Genomic DNA, 23,920 nt, shown 5'->3' on the forward strand with positions numbered 1-23,920 from the left:
AATTTAAGTTAATTTTTTGTTGTAGTTTCCCACTTTTATTGTATGATTGTATTTTGTAATCTGTGTTGAAGTGCGTGTTGTCACTCGTCTAGTTTTAGTTTAGATTAGATGTAGATTAGTTTTTAGACAAGTACCCACTGAAAATCAGCGTCATGGCTTGCCGTGGCATTATGCTGAGTGGGGATCCTGTTTAGCATCTAAGTAGTTTATGTAACTTGTTCTGTGTGTTATTCTATACCCAGATGTTAAATAAATGTATTTCTTCTTCTTCTTCTATTGTAATTTATTGTCGTTATCCTTATTAATCTTATTTTTCTCAAACATGCAATGAAATATTGATGTTATGTTCCTTATAATAGGCTGCGAAGTATGACGTTTCAGGTGCGGCTAGGACAAAAGGTCGTTAATGGAATTTCATACACTTCTTGCAGGCCTAGTCCGGCAAAGTCCTCTTTTTTAATTTTCATTTCACAGATATTTGTGACACAGCATCGTGGCATTCATCCATTAAAAAAAACTAGAGGCAGTATTTGCTTTATGGTTCGTAATGACACTCTGCCACTACGCCTATAAAAAAAAAAAAAAAAAACAATGTTTGCTATAATTTGCAGTTTTATTTGTATAAAATCAACATGAACTTGATAAATAATACATTCTATAATTTTATAATTTTAAATTATAAATTTAACTACACAAATAAAAACATTTAAAATAAATCATCTAAACGTTAGCGGTAAAAAGGTCTACTCAAACACGCGTAGTTATATTTTTTAAATTGTTATGGAGGTAAAGTTGAAAAATATTCATTCTGTTATTGAATTTATGGTGCGTTGTTGATTTTTTGACTTTAATATGAGTTCCGACGAAATAATGAAATTAATATGAATTGTAATCGTAGGTGTTGGAATTGGCAGCGTAAGCAGAATTGATTTTAAATAACTTGCTGCCTCTGCCGCCAAGTCAAAGACGAAGTATGTATATGGTTGCTTATGGCAATTTTATTATTTGAGAAACTAAGAAAAATGGCTTACAGTTTATTAGAAACAGTTTTGTGGCATATTTTAAATAAATGTAACTACAAATTCGTCAACAGTGTGGAAATATACTTATTTACTCCATGCATAAAGCAACGATGTATGTGAAACATGATATCAACATGAAAGACTATGTGACGAAAACGACAGTCAGACGGATACAAGGCGAAAAAATCAAAGATACATGAAAATATACGGGTAGTAAAAATACACGACTCGTGTAAAACATACGCGTGATAATGATATAGGTACGTGTTGGTTATATTTTGGGTGTAGTTTACTTTTAGTTTTTTCTATAAATAAAACTTGGGTTTCGTGCATTTTTTATTTTATTTATTTCATTGCATGTTTGAGAAAAGCACTATACATACCTCGGCGGGAAATGGGGTTGCCCGCGCTCAGACCTATCCGGCCTCGCTTAGCTCGGCCGTCTATATGTCTTCGGCCGGCAACCCCTTTCGTCCCGGCCTCTTTAGTAATGTACTAATACTGAATTTTATCATTGTAAAAGTTTTTTTTTTGTATTAGGTACCTAAGTTTACTATGGATATCTTGCACGAAATAAGTTTTATTCAAATAGACGGTAGGACACGAGTTTACAATCATAATTTAGAATTTTAGCCATGTAGTGAGTAAGTAGTTTGGGATATTGAAACTGTGCGGAAATCTTAAATTATTGTAATTCACCACAATTGCTTATTATTACTTTGGCAGAAACTGTCCCACTTTTACTGCCATATCTTTCTATTTTCTTTAATACATCCAATCCGGATATGACATGGCCAAACACAACGTGCTTTCCGTCTAGCCAATCAGTTCTGAAACAAACATACAATATACAGTAGGTATAGTATGAATTTTATGAAATTATTTTTTCGGCTCGGAGCCTAAGCTGTTCAACAAAGGGTATTGATTGCTGTATGCAATGAGCTACAATTACTAAAATTGCCGTCATAAGTAAACGGTAACAAGCCGTTTAAATACCAATTAATTTACCAGCCTATTTATATGGTTCAAATTCATGAAACAACCCATTCAGAGATAACAAGATTGGTTATATCCAAAAATAAAGCCCTGTTGTTTTTGCCATCCGCGTGGCTGATTGGGTTTCGAATAATCTGTACTAAAATTTGAATCTTAAGACGAAACAGGAGCTGAGTTTTAAATATATTAGGTAAATATACCCGTCTCGCTAACGGAAGCTGCTACTAAAACTAGTGCGATAAGCACAAGGCGAAAAATCCTGCGTAAAAATCTCAAACATGGAGGTTTCGTACTCGACTGTTTCCTCCTCCAAAACTTAACCAAACTTGAAAATCTAAATGATTATGAAATTATCTGTGTCGGACCGCTTTGCTTTTTTGGCTAATTGATATCAGTTTTGAATACTACGCCTCTCATTGCGGCATAGTAAATTAGGCCATTTTTGAAGGGCTATAGCGCCTTAAAAAACAAAAATATCAAAAAAAGCAAAACGGTCCGACACAGATATTGACAATATTAATCTGTGTTGAAAAAATCATTGCTCTAGCATATAAAACCCACGGAGGAAACAGTCGAGTACCTTTGTATGAAGAAATTACCACTCCTGTTGGGTCTGAATACTATCACGATAGTTGCTTTTTTATCGAAATGGTTACACATAAAAGAAACATTAACGAAATGGTGTAACAAGAAACAAAGCCTTTTGTTTACAAATTAGGGCCCCAGAGCCCCTTGTTCATACAACTTTACAAGCTTCAATTATTTTATGATTTATCTCTTTCTTACAAAATCATAAGTCAAAATGACAGATTAAGACAAATGATTAATTGAGACTTGTATTGCTTTATGAATAACGTCAAAAATATTTTGCCATATTCTTACTTTGCAGTGCAGAGGAAAAACTGAGACCCATTGGAGTTTGGACCAGAATTAGCCATACTCAACACGCCTGGTCCTGAGTGTTTGAGTGTCAAGTTTTCGTCATCAAATTTTCTCCCATAAATAGATTTTCCACCAGTGCCATTGTGATTCGTGAAATCTCCACCTTGACACATCTGATATATATAAGTTAAGGTTCAAAGGTTTATAGCTTCTAATATACAACTTAAAAGATATTGCTACTTGTATACTTAAAATACCATACCATAAAATTCGCGAAAGCAGATAATTTCTTACCGCAGATGGACTTTCCAAATGCGACTACGGCTTGTGAAACTTAAGTAAATTAACATAATATTGATAGACTAAATAACTGTCAGATTAAGGTATTTTTACCACTTTGGTGGCAAACAAGCATTTGGCCCGCCTAGTGGTAAACGGTCGCCGTAGCCTTTGGACGCCTGCAACTCCAGGAGTGATACATGCACGTTGCCGACCCTTTAAGAACCTGTGCACATCTTTTTTTTTACACACTATCATATTTGCGGGCTAGAGGGCATACCAACAGGTATGCCGTCTAGCCCGCTACACATATGAATGTTCAAGAATAGCATCTGCCGACGAATACCCCTCCGCGTGATAGAGATTTATGGCAAAACTGGGGATGGCGGGTGGTACGGAGCTACCATCGTCAGTCAAGGTCGAGTTCGATGCAAAAAAGACTACCTAGAAGATTAAGTTTCTACGGTGGGCCAGATCACCATCTAGCTAGACCACCATCTCACAGTGACGGTAATTATTTAGAAATTAGGTTAATATAAAAATGTAAAAACAGCTCATATACATATAATGCAATTAGAATTGAAGTGACCTTTCATAATATGCACAAAACCTCAAAATAGCAAAAAAACTTAATGAATAGAAAAAGTTCAACAACTCTTAATGATGGTATAAGCTACTAACTAAACCATTAGCACTGTTGTAATTTTGGAGTTTGCTTGCCTTTATTTCATTTGTTTTGGGATTTTGAGATAGGCACAACAATGTTTATTTATTGTTTCACAAAACTTTGTTACCTACCTGTCAACGAATAGTGCAAAAAGCAACATTTCAAGATTCTTAAATAAAGGATACAAAATCGGGTATTATTCGATGGAAACTGCTGCCTTGGTACCCAAATCCTTTCTCGTGCGTACACAAAGCTCTAAAGTTTTCAGCAGTTTTGGGCACAACATCAGCTCGTAGCATAATAATTATCCGTCCAAGTTCCTGCTTTGAGACACTTATGTCAAAATATACTTGAGGATTCCGTTTCTCTGCAGGTTTGGCCGGAATCTGAAAATTAATAATAATTTGTTATTACATCTATCTAACGTAACAGGTGGCTATATATTGAGTATATTTATGGTATTTATCCCAGGGCTCGGAAACCGGTTTTTGCTCCATAGAAAAATACCAGTATTATTACATTCTTTTTCGTTCTTTGTTTTATTATTTCTTTGTTAATTGGACAATCTGATAACACAAATTCGTTACCTAAATACATGATACAGTCTTACGTAAAGAGCATAAAATAATTCAAAATATTGGTCTATTTGGGGGTTTTTTAAAAATAGCGGTTCCGAGCCCTGATTTATCCAAACATTTGTGGCTTAAGTATCGCTTTTGGAAAATAAGAAAGTAAGGGCCTATACGAGCCCCGATGCATATGTTTTCGTCAGGTGACCCCATTTTTCGAGGTTCTCGCGTTTGTTCAAAAATAATGTTTTTGATTAAAAATTACTATTATTTAATGCTTAAGTATACTAATGTAATTTAATTTTATATGGTAATACTCTGCAATATCTAAATCCAAATACAAGAAATACCGTTTGTTCTGAAAGAAAAAAAATAAGGTTTTTTTTTTTTTGACGGGTAGGATTACAACATATGTGAAAAGGGCTATTACCAGGGAAAGCAATAGGGCTCTGGCAATGTACTGACAATTTTGTTTCGAGCCCATGCATGCAGCAGTGTAGTAAGAGAGGACAATATGATTTGGACAACGTTTTTGAAAACTCCTTTTTTTCAGCAATAAAAGTCTCATGCAATTTTATTATACGATCAAAATAAACTACATTAAACATTGCTATTATGGTTCCCATTACTGGGTCATTATATGTTCATGTGTAAAATTTATTAAAATAAACAAAATTGTTGCGCGGAACTAGACGAAATCATTTGCATCAGGGCTAGTACAGACAGATGGACTGCAACCCAACTGCAACTTGTATGGGAACTGCACGCCAGCGTTGCAGTTGTCGTGCAGTCGGCGTGCAGGTCCTTTACAAATTACAGTTTGCTTGCAGTCTGTCTGTACCAGCCCTAAGATAGTGATAACAACCATTCTACGTTAATGACTCTTTTATAGATGGAAATGATATTGCATTTTTGGTAATGATGATGTGTGAACTAAGGGGTCATCCATTAATTACGTCACACGTTTAGGGGGAGGGAGGGGGTCAAGAAAATGTGACATTGTGACATGGGGGACGGGGGAGACACAAACTTTGTGACGTCACTTTAACTTCATCAGTAACCGAAAATTTATTTAAATTATTTAGTTCGCTGTACATTTAAATAACAAGTTTTTAAAACGAAAATAGTTTTTAATCGTTTAATTTTCTTTCCTAAGCAGTTTTGGGTTATAAAATTACTAATATTTATATCGTCAAAAATATTTTGATAAAATATTAATAATACGTAGGTACTTACTTAATTCGATTTGGCGATTTCGTAGAAAAAATGTGACGTCACACTAGGGGGGGAGGGGTTTGCCAAATGTGACCAAGTGTGACAAGGGGGGGGAGGGGTCAAAAAACCTAGAAATTGGTGTAACGTAATTAATGGATGACCCCTAATTTATTTCAATGTTAACATGATATGAAATTTATTAATATCTATTGTATGTAACGAAACTTACAATGTTAGCCTGAGATACCGACACCTCTTTCGCTTCATCTTCTGCACCATCTTTGGCTAGAGGCAGTGTTTCCCCAGCATGTTTTTGGAGCCATGTGTCTTCCGACCAGACAGGGCGAGTTGAGCCTTCTTTTATGCGCTGTGGTGCAGCTATATTAACGCGGACTGTGCGTCCAAACAGCTCTGAATCATTCTGCAAATACCAATAATACAATTGATAGTCAGCATTGTTTTTTATTACAGATAAAAAGCCCCTTAGCCACACCAAGTCCCATGACCTAACAGTCCTAACACACTATCTAAGGTCCGACTGATCCGGTAATCCGGCTGAATCCGGCACTTTTTAGGAGCTACCGGACCCGGACCGGATCTGGGAAAATAATAAAAAACACCTACACACAGCACACGCTGAGCGTTTTAGATGAGGTAAAGACGACGAAAGGAAGGTATGAAGTTGAACAGAAAGAAGATTGAATAAAAAATATATTTATTATGATGATGATTCCAAACAAAAGAGGATTTCCTCTTCTTTCATGTTGGAGTTGCAACTACTTTCTCAGATCTCAATTTGTTAGAGCAAGATAATATTGGAGCACATTTAATGTAATTTTGGATAGAAGTATTAATTTAAATATATTCCAAACTTGTCTGCTAAAGCATTTGGCTGTTCTTCTAATGTTACTTACCAAACCCATATTTTTAAGGCTAAAGCAAACCAACTTTAGCAATAGGAAATTGAATTTAGTTGAAACTATGTGACCCTGTTAACTGGGTGTAAGGGGGAATCTGGCAGAAAAGCCATACATTATCAGCAAATTAGTCTTAATAGATTTAAGCAAAATCCATGTAACTAGGTTATCAGGTCAATCAGGCACAAACATTTTGTACCTTTAGAATTAGATGTACCTGTCACTAGCAAAACAACCGAGTGTGTTTTTCAAACGTGTAGTAAGAAATAAGTTCATAGTACAATACTGAAGTTTAATAACATTAATATGCCCAAAATGTAGAATAAACGATCATGTCACTTACCATGTTATCGATGGCAGCCAAAGCATCCTCAGCGTTCTCAAATTCAATGAACGCAAAACCTCTGTGCTTCTCAGTTTCATAATCCAGTGGTATTTGGACATCAACAAGCTCTCCAAAGGGCACAAACGCGGCGTTAAGAATTTTCTCATTTACTTCCTCAGATAAGCCACCAACATAAATTGTGCGCTTAGAATTAGGTTTGCTTGTCATTTTAAATGCAGTTTTTGACACGTCACGACCTCAAATAAAACAATGAGCCAATTTAGACTGAGAAAAGTCTGCTTTGGCACACAAAAGATGAACTTAATGGCAGGGCTGTTTCACTTAGAACTATCAATATGAAGTATGGGGGCATATGTCTTGTCAATGAATCTAGAGATGTCGCCGGTAACACTCCGAGCCGGTAACGGCAAACATTTTACCCCTCATCCACTTGTTTTATTTCCTGATGCAACATTTCACGGTGCTCAGCGTTTAGTTATACGCAGAAAAACAGCGGTGCGGTAGTCTGTTACGACTATCAGTATTTATGGTATGTAAAAAAGCGGAAATTTAAAAAAATATAAGCGCGATAAGTTATCGTCCCATAGACAATCTGAATTTCGCGTCTTTTTCTACTGACGCAGTTGTTTGACCGGCTATACTTTTGTCACTGCAATGAAATAAAAAAAGATTACCAAAACTGTCTTTTAAATTGTCTTTTTGACTTTTCGTGTAACCTGATTATCTGCATATCGTTTTTTGTAATTTATGAATATCGTTACTCGGCGGCGAAGACAATGGCCGCATCTGAGAAACTTTGCTGCGTTCGGGGATGCGGCAACTCTCGTAAGTAAAATACCGAGCGGGAAAATTTAAAATAATAGTGCTAACAGGCCTGTACCGACGCGGCGCGCGGCCATGTGTTTTTCTGTATTTACTTATACCCTATCGATGTATAATAATCGCTCAAGCTGATTAGTACATGCGAAACGGATTATACAAATGTGTACAGCTTGGCAAAAAAAGAGTAGATTTTAAAAAGTGGCAACACTGTAGTGTCGTCCCTTTCAAACCAATTTGTATAAGAAAACGGGACGACACTACAGTGTTGCCACTTTTTAATTCCTACTCTTTTTGCCAAGCTGTATAATTCATGCTATTTTCCGGTTAGTTTTTCCTAAAATACTACAAGAGTTAGACCAAAAGAAGTCTGCAACGATTTTGATAGCATACGCAGTGCAGTGCAAGTTTGGCGTTTAAAATAACACTTGCACTGCGTGTGCTATAAAAATCGTTGCAGACTTTTCTTAGTCTAACTTTACACTCTAGTCAAAACCATGAATCTAGTAGGTACCTATAACTGGATCAGGCATGAGGGGAAATGACCGAACGGGATAGTTTTATGTATCTTTCAGTAGGAGTAGCAGAGAAAGCGCTATTGTTGTTTGTCCTTGTCACAGTCTCACATTTTTATTCCCCACCTAGCCCCACATTCACACTCCTACCGTGTAGTCCGCCTCGCAGGACTACGGCGTAGGGCTCACACACCATCCTACGCTGTAGGTCGCCTTGCAGGACTACGGAGCAAGAAATAGCTGTTTTGCCGTCCATTCACCAGTACTGCTTCGTTTCTCACAAGTGTCGGTCTACTTACTCTTGAAAATGTTAGGTACGTGCAATTAAAAAAAAAGAAAATAGCTCTTCTGCTATGGATTTTTTTGTTATTGGATAAAAATAAAAAAGAGTGTGGGAAAAGAAACTGCTAAAAATTCGCCCGAGAGCGTCATATTTCTTAAGTATTGGTAATAATTGTTGCAATGCCTATTCCTCCATTGTTTGTTGGAGTGATTGGGTGATTTCTGGTCCCAAAAACAGCGATTTACTTTATAAATTAAAAAAAAATGGCGCGCACTGTTGTCATACGTCAAACACGGTAGGCCAAACGTAGGACGACAACCCACACACAATCCTACGCGGCGGACTACAACGGTGGGCGGGGCTTGTAGGATCCGTAGGACCCAAGAGGCATCCTACTTAACCTTGTAGGACGGCACGTAGTATAATATATTACAAAAATGTATTTTAATATTTATTTCTATGCACGTATTTTTAATATTGTAAAATATGGGTAGTAGGCAATATAAATTGTGACTACCTGATAATTATATGTTTTTTTTATAATCAGGCAGACCACTAAGCTTATACTGTTTAACTTAGGTATTATTAGACACTCGCGCGACTTGTAGGTACCTATACAAACACCACCACCAGACCAGTACAAACGGCAAATATCAATTTACGCTTTTCCTACTGACATATTGGTTTGCCACTTACAATTATAATGTACCTACCTGGAATATGCTTACAGTCCCTTTTTTAGCATTAGAAAGAACTTCGCAGAAGTAAGCTTGTGGTCCAAATCCGGCACTTATAGCGGTAATAATTTGAAGTAAATTATGTATATGTATTAACCATGCTTCATTAGATAATTCAATAATTATTAACAATTAAAGACCCTGATAAAAACTGCACGCTTGCTTCTATGGAGTTCTTTCTAATGCTAAAAAAACGAACTATAGGTCAGCCCATCGACACCCCATACTATGATAAACTATGAACGTACTTGTTACCAACATTGAGGCATAGAAATAATCTTATCGAATTAAAATGACTGTTGTTGCATTTTGGTAGCACATACCATACTTGCTTTCAACTTAGTCGTATTATACTTACTTTTCTTTAGGTTGGTATGATCGGTAAAACGTCAACCGTCATTTTAAATTTTCGTGACAGCGGTAATATTAAGTGATTATTTTTGAGTATAAGACAAAATTATTTTCTCTTTTACTTAAATGGGGGGCAAATCTTTGCGAAAATGTGAAGTTTGTGGGGTCAGGCGTGTAAGAAGATTAACTTCTGATATATTTTTGGCGAGATTTCCGCTTGACCCCAACAGGTCGATAAACTGATGTTTTATGCGATATTTTCATTTTGAGTCGTTACCAGATACTAATTTAATTAGTTTGGAGCAGTTTTTATCGTTTACAATCCTTGATTAAAACGAAAACATTCTGTGAATAGGTTCTTCTTGTAAAAAACTAGGTAACCTAAGGACACGAATAGTGTGCGAACAACTTGTCGATAATCCCTTTATTTCAGATGTCGATTATGGGTAAAGTTGACCGGCAACGAAGATTTGGTATATTTACCCATACAAATATTAAACGAAAATAAATTTATTTGTGGAGATCATTTTCCACCAACTGCCTTCAACAAAAATGGAAACAGGCTAAAAAGGAATGCGGTACCAAGCCTAAATCTCAAGGCGCCCCTCTCGGACGAAATTCTGTCGTCATTCCCTATTGTTCCAGAGTTTGAAAAACCGGGCAAGTGCGAATCGGACTCGCGCACAAAGGGTACCGTACCATAATGCAAAAAAAAAAAAAGCAAAAAAAAAACGGTCACCCATCCAAGTGCTGACCACTCCCGACGTTGCTTAACTTTGGTCAAAAACGTTCACGTTTGTTGTATGGGAGCCCCATTTAAATCTTTATTTTAGGGGAGGTCACGAAAAACTCACGATAGATCACGTTGGGGGAGGGGGGATTTATGCGACTGTGGACTTAAAGGAAAAATGACGGTTTATAAAAATGTCCACTCGGATAATTTCCTCCCTGTATAATTTTTACTAGTTATATGTTTGTCGAAGTATAAAAATGACCCTTTTTTATTGTCTCAATATATATTTGGTGGAAAATATAATTGACAAAGTATAAAAATGACCATTAAACTTTTAAGATGCCGCGGCGATATCCCTATGCTCGTTTTGTCCATAGTAGATATCCTATAAGAATCGAACTTTTTACATTAGTAACTGGCCACTTAACGATACTAATTTACACACACATATAAGATATCCAAGTGGGCACACATAAACATACATATAAATATGTGTAAAATAAACCGGAATATAAATATGTAGCTAAATATGTGAGCCACAGAGTAACAACAACTATGTATGTACTATACAAACAAGCGATGGAATTTAATTAACAAAATTTCTGCTTTACAAATTTTTAAGAGGTCACCCAAGACATACCGTTTTCTGCAGCATATAATGCCTTTGCCCAGTGTTCGAACAATTCAACGCTTACTTAAAGCTGTAGAAATTAATCCTGGCATTAATACCTCAACTCTGAAAATGTTAAAAGAGAAAGCTTCAACTATGTTACCAAATGACAAAATCTGCGCGTTATTGTTTGATGAGATATCATTAGAAAAGCGGCTAATTTACAATGAATGTTCAGATAAAGTTGAGGGATATGTTGACTACGGATCTGGAGAATACCGCGGAAGGAAAAACGAGATAGCAGATAAAGCTCTAGTCTTTATGCTTCAAGGAATTCGCAACAAATATAAACAGCCATTGGCGTTTTATTTCGTTAAAGGCACTATTTCCTCAGAAAACTTATTGAGTATTATCAAGGAAATTATTGCCACTGTTGAAGATATTGGTTTCACAGTCATCAGTACGGTTTGTGATCAAGGACCGACAAACTGCGGAGCATTAAACATTGCTCAAAAAGTTATCACATTTACCGTCTACTGCTAACTATTTTCTAGTGAATCAGAGAAAAATATATACAGTTTTTGACGTTCCCCACTTATTCAAGTCAATTCGAAATAACTTTTATGAAGCCGGGTCTATGAAATTTGACGGTAAAGTGGCTAAGTGGCAACACTTACGTGACGCAGAAGCCATAAATACTGGAATGTTGTACTTTCATAAAATATCTTCTGTAATGCTAGATCCAAAACAAAAACATAAAATGAAAGTGAAATATGCCGCTCAAACTCTAAGTAATACTTTCGCAGCTATTCTAAAGATGATTGCAGAAAAATATGAAGACACAGAGTACGGAAAAGAAGTGGCACAAACATCCGAGGTAGTACGGGACCTTAATAATTTATTTGATTCTACTAATGGCCCATCAAACCCAAAAGATGTAATAAAGGGACGAAGACAAAATGTGTCTCGTAAAACCAATCACATAGAAATCTGGAATAGTTTTTTGAAAAAGCTGAAGTCAATGGAGTTCATGAAATCAGATAGCAGGTTAAGATTAAAAAGAGTCAGATGCGTGGAAGGTTATATTGTAACCATAAATTCGCTTAAAGATATCTGGTGTTATTGTAAGAATCAAGGATTTAACTATTTGAATTTACGCTCACTGAATCAAGACGCTCTTGAAAACCTATTCGGACTTATACGACAGAATAGCCGGGCACAAATCGAAATCCTACCTGCACACATTTTGTAAGTGCATTGAAATCAATTCATATTTCTGGAATGAATGCACCACATAACCGAGGATCTAATTGCGAAGAAGATTTGAACAAGTTATTGCTTGTCAATCCATTATACCAACATGATGTTGATGGTGATGAGAAACTCACATCAATGACTACCAATGAAGAAGAAGAATATCCTGTTTTAATGATACCTGAAAATGAATTAGAGGAGCAAATTGAAACAGATTTAACAGACATAGAAAATCAACCTATTGTATATTTAAGCGGTTACATAGCTTATAGACTGTTGAAGAACGTAAGCTGTCAAATGTGTTCTAATTTGCTGAAACTGGAAGATGTTACAGATCACCCAATGTATAAATTTATAAGCTTGCGGGAGTGGTGGCAAGAAAAGAAATCATTAACGTACCCATCTATCCAGCTGTGTCGTACAATTGAGGAAGCGAAAAACTATTTTGAAAAAAATAGTCATTTATTATATAAAGAAAATGTCGGGCAAATGTTTTGCACACTTTTTGCGGCAAACATTAACATAACCTGGTGGACATGTAAGGAACATGAGGATTTCATGAAAAAACAATTATTTTGGCTTGTGACCAAAATCTTAATTAGAAGACAGTGCCAAATATTAAATTCGGATATTATTAAAACAGAAGAAATTTCTGCGAACGCTGCAAAGATAGCTCAACTAAGAAGCGCTGCAAAATAATATATGTAATTACGAGTATGCAATATCAATTCCACGCGGACGAAGTCGCGGGCAACACCGCGACTTCCTCCGCGTGGAATCTTATCTTCAACATTTTACATCTTTAGTACCTATAATTTTCATATCCAAGCAATGTTGACATTTTTTAGCAAGTTGTATGAAGTTTTAAGTCAAGTGGATTTTGATGTTGGTTGCTGAAATTACTTTTCTTGTATTCTCATAATAGGTACCTATGCCCTTATACAAAGATTCAAGTTCCGCATTCCGCACTCACAAAATATCTGATCTCCATACAAACTTTCAACCCCTTTTTCACCACCTTAGGGGATGAATTTTCATAAATGCTGAAATGAGTTTTCTTGTATTTTAATTAAAAACGTTTTTACAAAGTTTCAAGTTCCTTGCTTAAAATAAAATTTGCACCCGCAGACAAACTTCCATCCCCTTTTTAACCCCCTTAGGGGTTGAAATTCCAAAAACGTTGCAATCACTTTTTTTTGCATACGGCTATTATGCCTTTCTAAGAAGTTTCAAAACCATTTGTAATGGATTCAAACTTTCAACCCCTTTTTAACCCTGTTAGGGGATGAATTTTACAAAACGCTGAAATTACTTTTCCTGTCTTCTAATAATATCCCTAAATACAAAGATTCAAGTCCAACACTCGAAAAAATGTTTGATATCCATACAAACTTTCAACCCCTTTTTCATCACTTTAGAGGTTGAATTTTCAAAAACGCTGAAATTAGTTTTCTTGTATTTAAATAATATATCTTTTAACGAAGTTTCAAATTCGTAGCTCAAAAGAAAACTTTAACCCCATACAAACTTTACGTTCATAACATAAGCGTATTGTAATAATAAACTATCTGTATCATATCTTTAATATGTTAAATAAAATTATTTTTATATTTTGCTTTTATTTTATTAATCCTAGTGATACTCAAAATTTACTGTTACTATAGTACAGTACAGCAGCATGTACAGTCGCCATCAGATATATCGAAGCGGCCAAAGTGCTCACAAATATCTGAACACGCCTCTATTGTCATGGCACTAGGTGCGTGTTCAGATATTTTTGAGCACCTCGGCCGCTCCGATATATCTGATGGCGACTGTATCGCACATTTATCGATATCGATAAAGAGTAGGTACGCCAGTAGTGGCAAGCCCTAGTGTTGTTTTTTTTTGTGTTGGCAATATTGACATGTATTTGGTGTGTTGGCACAATGTACGTTCATAATTCGGTTTAAGGCTTGTTCGAAAGTGCCGACTCTTAAAACGTAGTGATTATATGCTCAGTGCTATAGGTATCGATTGCAATGTATTATTAGTTACTGCAATAAAGAATTTGTATTTCCAGTTCGATTGTCAAAGGCTCCATTAGTAAGTACCTAGGTGATCATAGGTCCTAGATCCGGATCATCCGGGGGCTTACGATAACTTGCTTACTCGTCAAGATATGACGAGTATATTGTATTTTAAATTGTTAAAAGATTTTTATAGTACTCTTTGTTGTATTGCTGTAACTTTGTTAGTGGATTTGTTTAAAATTACTGTTAAATGTTATAAAATTTGGTAAATAAAGTAATTTAACAATTTTTAAAGTAGTTTTACTCAATGATTATCAGGATGCTTTTCGTTTTTAGGGTAATCAAACTATTTAATAAATTAATTTAACTATACAAAGAATAGTTTTATTACCCTAATCAACCATGAACAGATTTGAAATTTCCCTAAAAAATTACCCTTGTGCCAGTTAGTTTGGAATATTTCGCTAGATGGCGTAGCGTCTCAATGCTGAGTGTATACTCTATCTCAGTATATATAAGTTACTCTATGCTTAATGGGAATCGCATGTAAACTTGGTCAAGCAGATCTTGTCAGTAGAAAAAGGCGGCAAATTTGAAAAATGTTGGCGCGAAGGGATAGCGTCTCATAGAAAATTTGAATTTCGCGCCTTTTTCTACTGACAAGATCTGCTTGACCAAGTATATTTTCAGTGTTGATATCTATGGTTGATGTTACCAAAATGAAATGACGCTGACGCCGCCGCCGGCGCCGCCGGCCACCGCCAACAAGTTTTTTTTCTTCGATTCGCAGTTGACATTCCGGTTAATAAACGGCCAAACAATGCACGACCCAATAATCAGCCTCCTATTTCTTTGGACGTTTAGGCCCCGTTCGCACGGCAGCTTTTTCGGCGCGATTTAAACAACCGTTTGAATGACACAACTTTTCGCGACAACTTAGACACGACACGACAACTAATATTGCAGTGTAAGAAAAAATATATGGGCAAGTTTATTATTCGGCAAAAATAATCAAATCATATGAAGGTTAAAAGTTGGCCAAATGGTAAAGATGGCGAAATGTAACTATCACTATAGAGGAGTTGAAAAGTAGTTAAAATGAACATAGTTATACTTACTAACTCTTCGAAATGTAGGCAAAATTAAAAAGTTGGCAATCACGTAACAGATCGGCAAGATCTGGGTTCTTCTAACCCATTACCCAGGCCGACCGATAATCTTACGATGGAGTTAACTCACCGTTAAGTCATCCGGCGGGTGATCGCGTAGCATCAACATCTCCTGATAGGGAAGAAGAGTACGTATTAGCTAAGTCATCATCCCTCAAAAGACCCGCGAATAATATAAAAGAGACCTCGACTGCCATTCCTAAGAAAACAAAAGTAACTCAACCAACGAAGTTTCAAGCGTCAGCATCGCCCCCCATTGGTAGGCAGTGATTCACGTACAGATGAAGCTAGATCATGTTCTGATAATACACATGATATTTCTCTACACCCCGTGAAGTTTGGACAGTATTTGTGCTCTAATAATGTTAAAGGTTTGCTCGAGGGGGGAATTCGTAAGATAGGCAGGAATCGGTTAAGCCTTGACTTTGTTAACGATCTTTCTGCTAACAGGAACACAAACAGTTAATAAAGATAACTCTCGTTACCTTGCTTTTGTCCCGACTTTCAACGTTAAGCAAGAATGTTTATCATTCGAAAGGATCTCTAAGCAATGAAGGAGTAGTAGCGGGTATGTCAGAGGAGGCTATATCATTTAGCGAAGCCTCCCATCTCTTCCCCTCATCAAAACGATCCTACGCTGAAATTGATGAATCGGCTGCAACAACATCTTACAAGAAAACCATTGCTATCACCAGGACACCCAGGGCTCCTCTCTATCCGGTACATGACAAGGTAGCCCATCAATCAATAATAAATAGTTACAGAATCCCTGATCCACAAAATGGTTGTGCTCTCCGCGAAAAGTCGAATGCAGACTTAGAAAATCACTCTGACAACGCCAACTCTTCTCTCTCCCCGCCTATCCGCCAACCCCAAGACTCTTTCAGAGGGAATGCGCAACTAAATGACAAGGTCCTTGACTCCTTTCTATCTTCCCTTTTGATGCTTCTTAGTCTAGACAATTTACCGTACCACGCTGCTTCCAAAATTGAATCCCTGTGTGTAATCCTAAATAAAAGACTCCAAGATGTGTAAGGCAGTACAATGGAATTCGCGTAGTATTTTAAACAAAAAATCTGAATTATCATACTTCTGCAATAAATATAAGCCAATGCTTTTTGCCATAAGCGAAACTTGGCATAAACCCCAGCAATTCTTCAAATTGACGGGATTTATAGCGCTAAGAGATGACAGGATGGATGGGTGGGATGGTTCCGCCCTTTTAATTAATAACAAAATCCCTTTCTATCACGTACCACTCCCTGTTCTCTGATAATATTTATAATTGTTGCAGCCAGCATTAATACAATTTCTTACGTTTCAGTTTACATTCCGCATCCTACTATAGCCAATCTGAACGAATTCTTCTCTATACTAGAGAAATTAAAGAATGTCCCCAATCCGATTGTTATTATGGGCGACCTGAACTGTCACCATAACGTGCTGGGTTTCAGGCGCTTGATAATTTAAACCTTTCTTGTCTAAATGACGGCAGGTCAACTAGACGTACGGCCCCTAATCAGATTTCCTCAGCAGTAGATTTAACTCTTTGTTCCTCCAACTTAGCCCCTCAACTATCATGGAATATCTGTTCCCTATCTCACAATAGTGATCACTTATTCCTTATATTTATTTCCTTACCTGGTAACCTTAGTTCTTCGGCCCCTCTCCCTCCGTTACTAAAATACAATCTCTAGGTAAAGAAGACCGGGACAAATACTCTTACTCTTTGGATGACAAAATTCAGACCCTCTTCTCTGTCACACATCCCAATTTAAATTCTGCTCACGAGTCATTTGTCTTTGCTATCCATAAATAAGCAGAGGAATCCATCCCTCTCAAAAAACCCTTTGTCCGTCGCAATAATAAGCCCTCACAACCATGGTGGGACTCAGTGTTCTGCCGCGGTAAAAGAACGAAATGAGGCTGAATTAGAATACTTACGCAAAAAATATATCTATTGAAAATTACATCAAGTTCGAAAAAATTAGAGCTAAATGTCGTATTAATTCTCTCAGCTAAGAAATCTGACGGCTGGAACCATAGATATAAGAATATATACAGATGCCTTCCAAGCGAGCTGTCAGTGGGACCACTTTTTGTTTAGTGTACGATTAACAAAGCGACCCACTTTGCTGTAGCCATGTCGATAAAGTCATATCGATAAACTACCGACATTTCTTGCAATTTTAATTTTACTTCAAAGGTTTAACTATACCTAAAATGAACAAAAACGCTTTTTTTCTTTATTGTGGTTATCAGATCACAATTTTGTAGTCACGCCCCAGGAGAGAACCAAGGGAAAGTTCAGATATTTAATTAAAATACATAAATACCTATTAAAATAGGTGGTCCGCAATAATTGAATTATTTTATTACATTATAATATATTCATTATCCATTAGCATTTCAATTATGTTTATGTTTAACGAAGATATTGAAGCTTCAATTAATCGCTATTTTTTGGTTCCGCTGTGTAGCGTTTATCGATATATAACATGATTAAAATCGACTTTTCACATGCCTAAAAGAGCACACATATACGTTTTTACGCACACATGCACAACCCGGGTCGCCTAAAAAGGGGCCACTTGGATTTGAAGTCCATCTTGTCAACAGTATAGTTGTCCTTTTTTGACAAATGGCATTTTAAAAGAGCGAGGAGAGAGAAATGATACTAGTTGCTGCGCCGTCAAATAGAACAATAAAGGTAGGGGCCTTGGCTGGAACTCTTTTTGTGAATCTATTCCCCCTCCAATCCCTCTACGCTAATATTGAGGAATATACGAAGATTCCGCAGAGGCATTGCTCCTGTGACAGCCTCTGGATCGTCTTATAATTGGACTATTTAGATTGTAGAAGTACTACTATTTAGGCATAATAATATATATATATATATATATATATGTAATAAAGAATATAATTTATTAAAGAATGTATGTAATTATAGACTACGGCAATGCACACCGGAAATGTGTCAAATGCGGAGCAACGGCTTCGCAAGACATGTCTATTAAATTCCATCGGTTTCCGAAATTGGGAGTAGGACAAAATATTTTAAGGTACCTAAATATTTTCATTCTGAAAATAAATTTATATGTCGATTGGACTCATGGATGTAGGCAGGTGCAGCTGCGCCTCCTTGGAGCTCAAATTGTACATAACACAATGTATATACCCCGGGTTGGCTATAGAATAGAGCCGCAGGATTTTGCGAATGTAATGGAATGGAATGCGATGGAAAACAAACGTCACAAACCCATTGATGAAAAACAAACCCCTTGGTGCCATTCACCCCGCGCGGAGACGCATTTTCTATACGGTTTTTGGGTTCGGTACCCAAAGGGTAAAAACGGGAAAACCTACTAGTAAGACTCCAGTGTAAATCTATCTGTCCATCTATCAATCACCGTGAACCGTGATAGAAAAAAGTACAAAGATACAAAAAAGTACGGAACCGTCGGTGGGTCCGACTCGTACTTGTCCGGTTTTTTTTAGTTCACTGGCTAGCTCTGGCTACGCCCTTGATTGGACTGGAGATTCACAAGTTCGAATCTTGGTCGTTCCCATGAATTTTGTCCATTTCTTTGAATCAAAGGAATACCTTTGTGCCCACAGCACCGATTCTAAGATTGTTTATTTTATTTCTGTGATACCCAGCGGTAAGCCAGTGGTCATCGAGTTACAAGGAAGTAAAGCTATAGATCTACTCGTATAGTATGTCGATACATTTTGTAAAATAAAGTCAATGTCTCCCGCCGCGTGTGTCTATGTTCGCGGACTGGAGGGCTGTTGTGGACAGCTCAACACTCACAGACTTCAATGAAGTGCATGCAGCCGATATCGTCAAAATATACAACAGTGTACTGGAATTACTTGAAGTCACTGCATCGTCTGCTCTACATTAATTGATAAATTTCTATTTAGATATCCATTGTGTAGATCTTAAGCAATAAATATTGTTATGAAACATGATATCTAAAATTTATATGTATGTAGGTACGTATGTGTATGCCCGCAGGCAGAAGTATTATATTTACTATTTATGTTGTGTTGATATTGCACCGCCTACAACTTCTCTGCTTTGCCCGAAGGTTGACTGGTAAAGAATGCTTTATAGCATTAAGTCCGCCTGTTGTACGATAGTGTTTCTTTTGTGCAATAAAGATTAAATAAATAAATAAATTATGAATGCAGTTTTCTTTGTTGCTAAAATCGACGTCATGGTTCCTAAGAACAGATCTTGCTATGTTTCATAGTTTCCGACTTCACCATACTGACCCATTTGGATTGTACACCCGGTAGAGTAACGATATTTTTGGCGATCACAAAGTGTCACTAGCGAAGTTTCTACTCCGCGTGTTACAGCTTTGGTAACTAGCAAAGTTGGTACTATGCGAGTTGGTACTATGCGAATTACAGATTTGGTAACTAACGTAGTTGGTGTTTTGCGAGTTGGTCACTTTACAAACTTGGTACTTTACGAAATTGGGGTTTTGCGGATTTGGACATATGAGTATGTTGGCACATTGCGTTTCTGGTACTATGCGTCTGAAGGCGAATTCCTTAACATTGTGTTTTTACTCGAATACATTATATTATAGGGCAAAATATTGTTGGCCTGATTATAACCGGTCCGTCAAATCTCTGAAATGCCTGTATGAGAAATCCAATGTTATTTGCGGGAGGCATTTTGAAAATTCCTCCTACAATGATTCAAAGAGGACACGCCTCAGCCGGTATGCAGTACCAGGGACGAAAGAATATGTTGTTAATACAATAAGGACCTTAATGGTCAACAATATCAGATGCTGCAATTGTACAACAGGTAAATATAATCTTAATTATAATGACAGGTTTCACAAGTCATTAATTCAAAAATATCATTTCAAATTAGGGTATCTATTGTGCTAATTCCAATAGAGGGGTCTACACGGAACTAGCCGCGCGAGGAATTTGCCGTGCTACGCAGCTCGGCCAGTAGAAGTGAGATGAACGTCTGGGTTACTGTCAAAGCCATTTTATATAACATGTTTTAGGGCATTTCTCAGCAGGGCCATTTTTTCGTGTCCGGGGCAATAAATTATTGAATTTACTGTTCAATAAATCTGAATTAATTTAGGCATGTTCTTCAGCCTATATTCGGTCTGGGACACTAGCAAATTATTTAGTTATTATTTATATAATACAAGAAAAAAAATTCAAATACGATTCTGAGTAGCCTGAGTAGGTATGTTTGACGCGGCGCTACCTGTATGAAAAATAAGTGACTTTAATTCAATATTAAGTACATCGTTTATGTTTATAATTACGTATATAACTAGTATATCTATTAGGTAAAAAAAATAATATATGTAAACAGTTTAAGTACTTACATGGAATTTTTTAAGTACTTACAAAAGATATTCGTAAATTTATAGCCAATTTCAACTTCAAAACCTATCTCGTATTGAGTAAACTTAAAAATTTGAAACGCTCACAGGTGGATTCTGCGGTAGCTGGTTGCTCCACAGACCCAGCCAGTCTGCAGGGTTTAGTAGAGACTCTGCCAGGTACTGCTGCTGAACTAGCTACAATAATAGTATGTTTAATTAATATTATACCTACCAAATACCAATAAACAGCACTGAGAGTTAACTTAACCGATCAACTGCCTGAAATTTTCTTTTAGTAGTGCCAGTGTATGTCTTGTTTGTAAATAAATAATTAATATTTAATAAATTAATCAAACAATAAGTCAGGCTTACGTGGAGGTCCCGGGTTCGAGTCCCGATGGGGAACATTTGTATTGCATGAGATGGTAATGGATGTTTGTTTCAGGAATGTGGGAATTTCTATGAGAACGGGAGAGTATTTGACAATATATGGGAGTAGGTCATTGACTGGAATCTATGGTGCATACTTAGCTTGGTTTAGGGACGGGATAGTAATAAGATTATTTAATGTGACATTAAAGAAATAAGTATTAAAACAATGAGTCCAATCTCTAAATGAATTAATGATTGATTGTAGAACTAAGCAGATAACCTAGAGAAACTGGTTGTTGTTGGAAAAGTGGATGGCAAGAGGCCGAGAGGACGGCCGCCCACCCGTTGGTCCGATTAAGTAAGGAACATTACAGGACTTACTGTCACTACTGCCCTTAGACAAGCCCAAGACAGGGTGAAATGGAAGCAGCTCGTCGAGGCCTCGGTGAAGGCATTTCAAGACAGAAACGACCTTCAGTAATGAAGAACACGAATAATAAGAAGAAGAAGACTTCTGGAGGAACGCCATAGGCTTCTAGATTTTACTGAAGATGAAACATCGGTTTTCAACAATATTTCAGCGCCAATTCGCTACCAACAAAGTCCAAACGAACTTGTAAAGATAAGTCTGTCTGAATTTACAGTTCGTAAAAATAAGTATTTTATTAATTTGCAGTTCGTCATATACATTTTGAACTAGAATTTGGAGGGACTTTGGAGGACGCGAATCTTATATTCATCCAGTGACGTGATGGTACAAAAATGCGAATAAGAATTAGGGAAGCAGTTTTACGCACATGCAATTTTAAGTTCTCTATCAGTGTTCTAGAAGATTTTTCTTACAATCTTATTGTGTGTCACATTCGTTTTCGCAACGAGCGCGAACCGATTCAAGAGGGCGAAACAGCTGAATCCTGTTTCTTACGCCGTCAGTCAGAATTAAAGCCTCTGCTACATAATGTATGCGTTGAACAAATTCACCTATGCCGAGAAAATTATACAACAAGCAATGAATCAAGCTGCAGCACTTAACAGTGTAAACGAGGAAAGCAGCGATTGTTGAGATCTTGCTATGAGACAGCTTAATCGAGGAACAAATCAATGTGTATGAACGTGATGACTTTGTCGAAAAGAATCAGACACACAAACATTGCAAAATTTAATCTCAAGGCAGACTGCTACCGATACAGGCATAAATGCAACAGACTCAAAAGACGTGCTTGGCAACTACACAAATAGTCATTATAATGAAGGACATAAAACTGCATTAAAAACCTAAAACATTAACTATGTATAGATAGGTACAAAGTGTTTCAATATCTTTAAAAACAATCTTACGACAACACTATAATAACAATGTCGCTCTTTAATTAAGTAAGTATTTAAAAGTTAAAGGCACAACTTTTTCTTTCATTCAATACATTTGTACAATTTATTTTTCTTAGTGGATATGTATGTACATATTTTTAAAAACAATAATAAATTCCCGCCCGCTAAAACAGGACAATAATGGTTTGTGAATTTTTCCGTGGATGTTGGAGAAAATATTTTTATATATCCGAAATAAATAAAAATATCCGAATACATTTAATTAATAGCATTGGGATAATAGCATATGGATATGATTTATGCGACTGTGGACTTAAAGGAAAAATGACGATGTCGAAAAAAGTCAACTTTCAATAAATAATTATGTCTACGTATTATAAAGCCAATGAGTATAATTAATTAAATAGGTGGTTAAAACATAGAGATAAACTCCATGTGGACTCAAAAGCCTCACCGAATGATACACATAAAATATATGTACACCCGCTATAGAAACTTGTGTAACAACTTATTATATAATCTAGTCTGAATTTCAGTACAAGCAAATACAAGAAAATGAGGATAAACCTAAGAAACTATGGAAAACAATTAAGACTATGCCTAATCTCAAATAATATAAATGATGCCGCCAACTTAATCAAATCGGTAAACTCCGGTCAAAAATCCCTTGATAGATGTAACACTCACTTTACTACTGTAGACAGCAATTTAGCTGATCAGATACTGCCCAAACTCGCGGAATCTCAACATACTCTTGCTGACAAGTTTGCTTCCTCACATACCATCCCTACACTCGTTTTCATGCAGTCAACTGCTCCTTTTGAGGTAGATAAACTTATAAGGCAACTCAAGTCTGATAGTCCTCCTGGATACGATGGCATTAAACCATTACTAATTAAGGAAATAAAGCATACCGTTTTGTCCACCTTGATTTTTATTTGAAGGGATGGCATGGCAAGATATAATTTCTTCATGGCAGCTGCTGTTATCGAAGAAAAACAGCATAGAAAATTCCAACGACGGGCCATAAAGGATACTTACATGCAACTCATTTGATATGCCCAACGAGGAGTTTCGGCACATTTATATAGTGCGCAAAGAATTGGCACTCATTTGTGTGCTGAACTCGACGCCGACCTCAAATCTCAACATGGCGATGGATTGCCGGAACATCTTAACCCTTAACATGGCAAGACATGAAATAATGTAGCCACCTATCACGTGGAATGTTTTTGGGGATAGTAATGAGTAAAAAAGTACTATATTCAAGAAAAAAAAATTAAAGCATTCTGAAAGTAGGGTTTTCAGGACGTCCGTTAAAACGGACATTGCCACGAACCTTATATATTGATTGCTCCCAAGGTTGTCCTAAAAAACGGACAATGCCGTTATACAGTTTAAGAAAATAAAAATTATTAAAGAATAACAGGGCAATAAAATTTAAAATTATTTCAATAACACACTAATT

At 36.5% G+C, this 23,920-nt stretch overlaps 1 protein-coding gene and 1 long non-coding RNA gene across 2 annotated transcripts; one reads left to right on the forward strand and one right to left on the reverse strand.

Annotated features, from left to right (window-relative positions):
* Positions 1 to 1,696: 1,696 nt before the first annotated feature.
* LOC134679405 (peptidyl-prolyl cis-trans isomerase) lies at positions 1,697 to 7,204 on the reverse strand. Its single transcript, XM_063538300.1, has 5 exons — positions 6,891 to 7,204; positions 5,860 to 6,051; positions 4,032 to 4,232; positions 2,901 to 3,073; positions 1,697 to 1,852 (listed from the first exon to the last, which is right to left on the reverse strand). The coding sequence occupies exons 1-5, from the start codon at positions 7,098 to 7,100 to the stop codon at positions 1,708 to 1,710; spliced, it is 921 nt and encodes a 306-aa protein (XP_063394370.1). The 5' UTR covers positions 7,101 to 7,204; the 3' UTR covers positions 1,697 to 1,707.
* Positions 7,205 to 9,011: 1,807 nt separating this feature from the next.
* On the forward strand, positions 9,012 to 14,495 carry LOC134679106 (uncharacterized). Its single transcript, XR_010100290.1, has 2 exons — positions 9,012 to 9,239; positions 14,205 to 14,495. It is a non-coding gene; the product is annotated as an uncharacterized LOC134679106 (long non-coding RNA).
* The last annotated feature ends 9,425 nt before the right edge of the window (positions 14,496 to 23,920 follow it).

The sequence above is a fragment of the Cydia fagiglandana genome, chromosome Z, assembly GCF_963556715.1.
Source record: "Cydia fagiglandana chromosome Z, ilCydFagi1.1, whole genome shotgun sequence".
In the NCBI taxonomy this organism is placed as follows: Eukaryota; Metazoa; Arthropoda; class Insecta; order Lepidoptera; family Tortricidae; genus Cydia; species Cydia fagiglandana.

Bases quoted from the DNA above. Each gene is read 5' to 3' on its own strand.
- LOC134679405 (XM_063538300.1), bottom strand. From the start codon at position 7,100: ATGACAAGCAAACCTAATTCTAAGCGCACAATTTATGTTGGTGGCTTA. The intron at 6,052-6,890 runs GTAAGTGACATG...TGGTATTTGCAG, and splicing joins TGGCTGCCATCGATAACATG to AATGATTCAGAGCTGTTTGG. The intron at 1,853-2,900 runs GTAAGAATATGG...TGTTTGTTTCAG, and splicing joins TTTTTCCTCTGCACTGCAAA to AACTGATTGGCTAGACGGAA.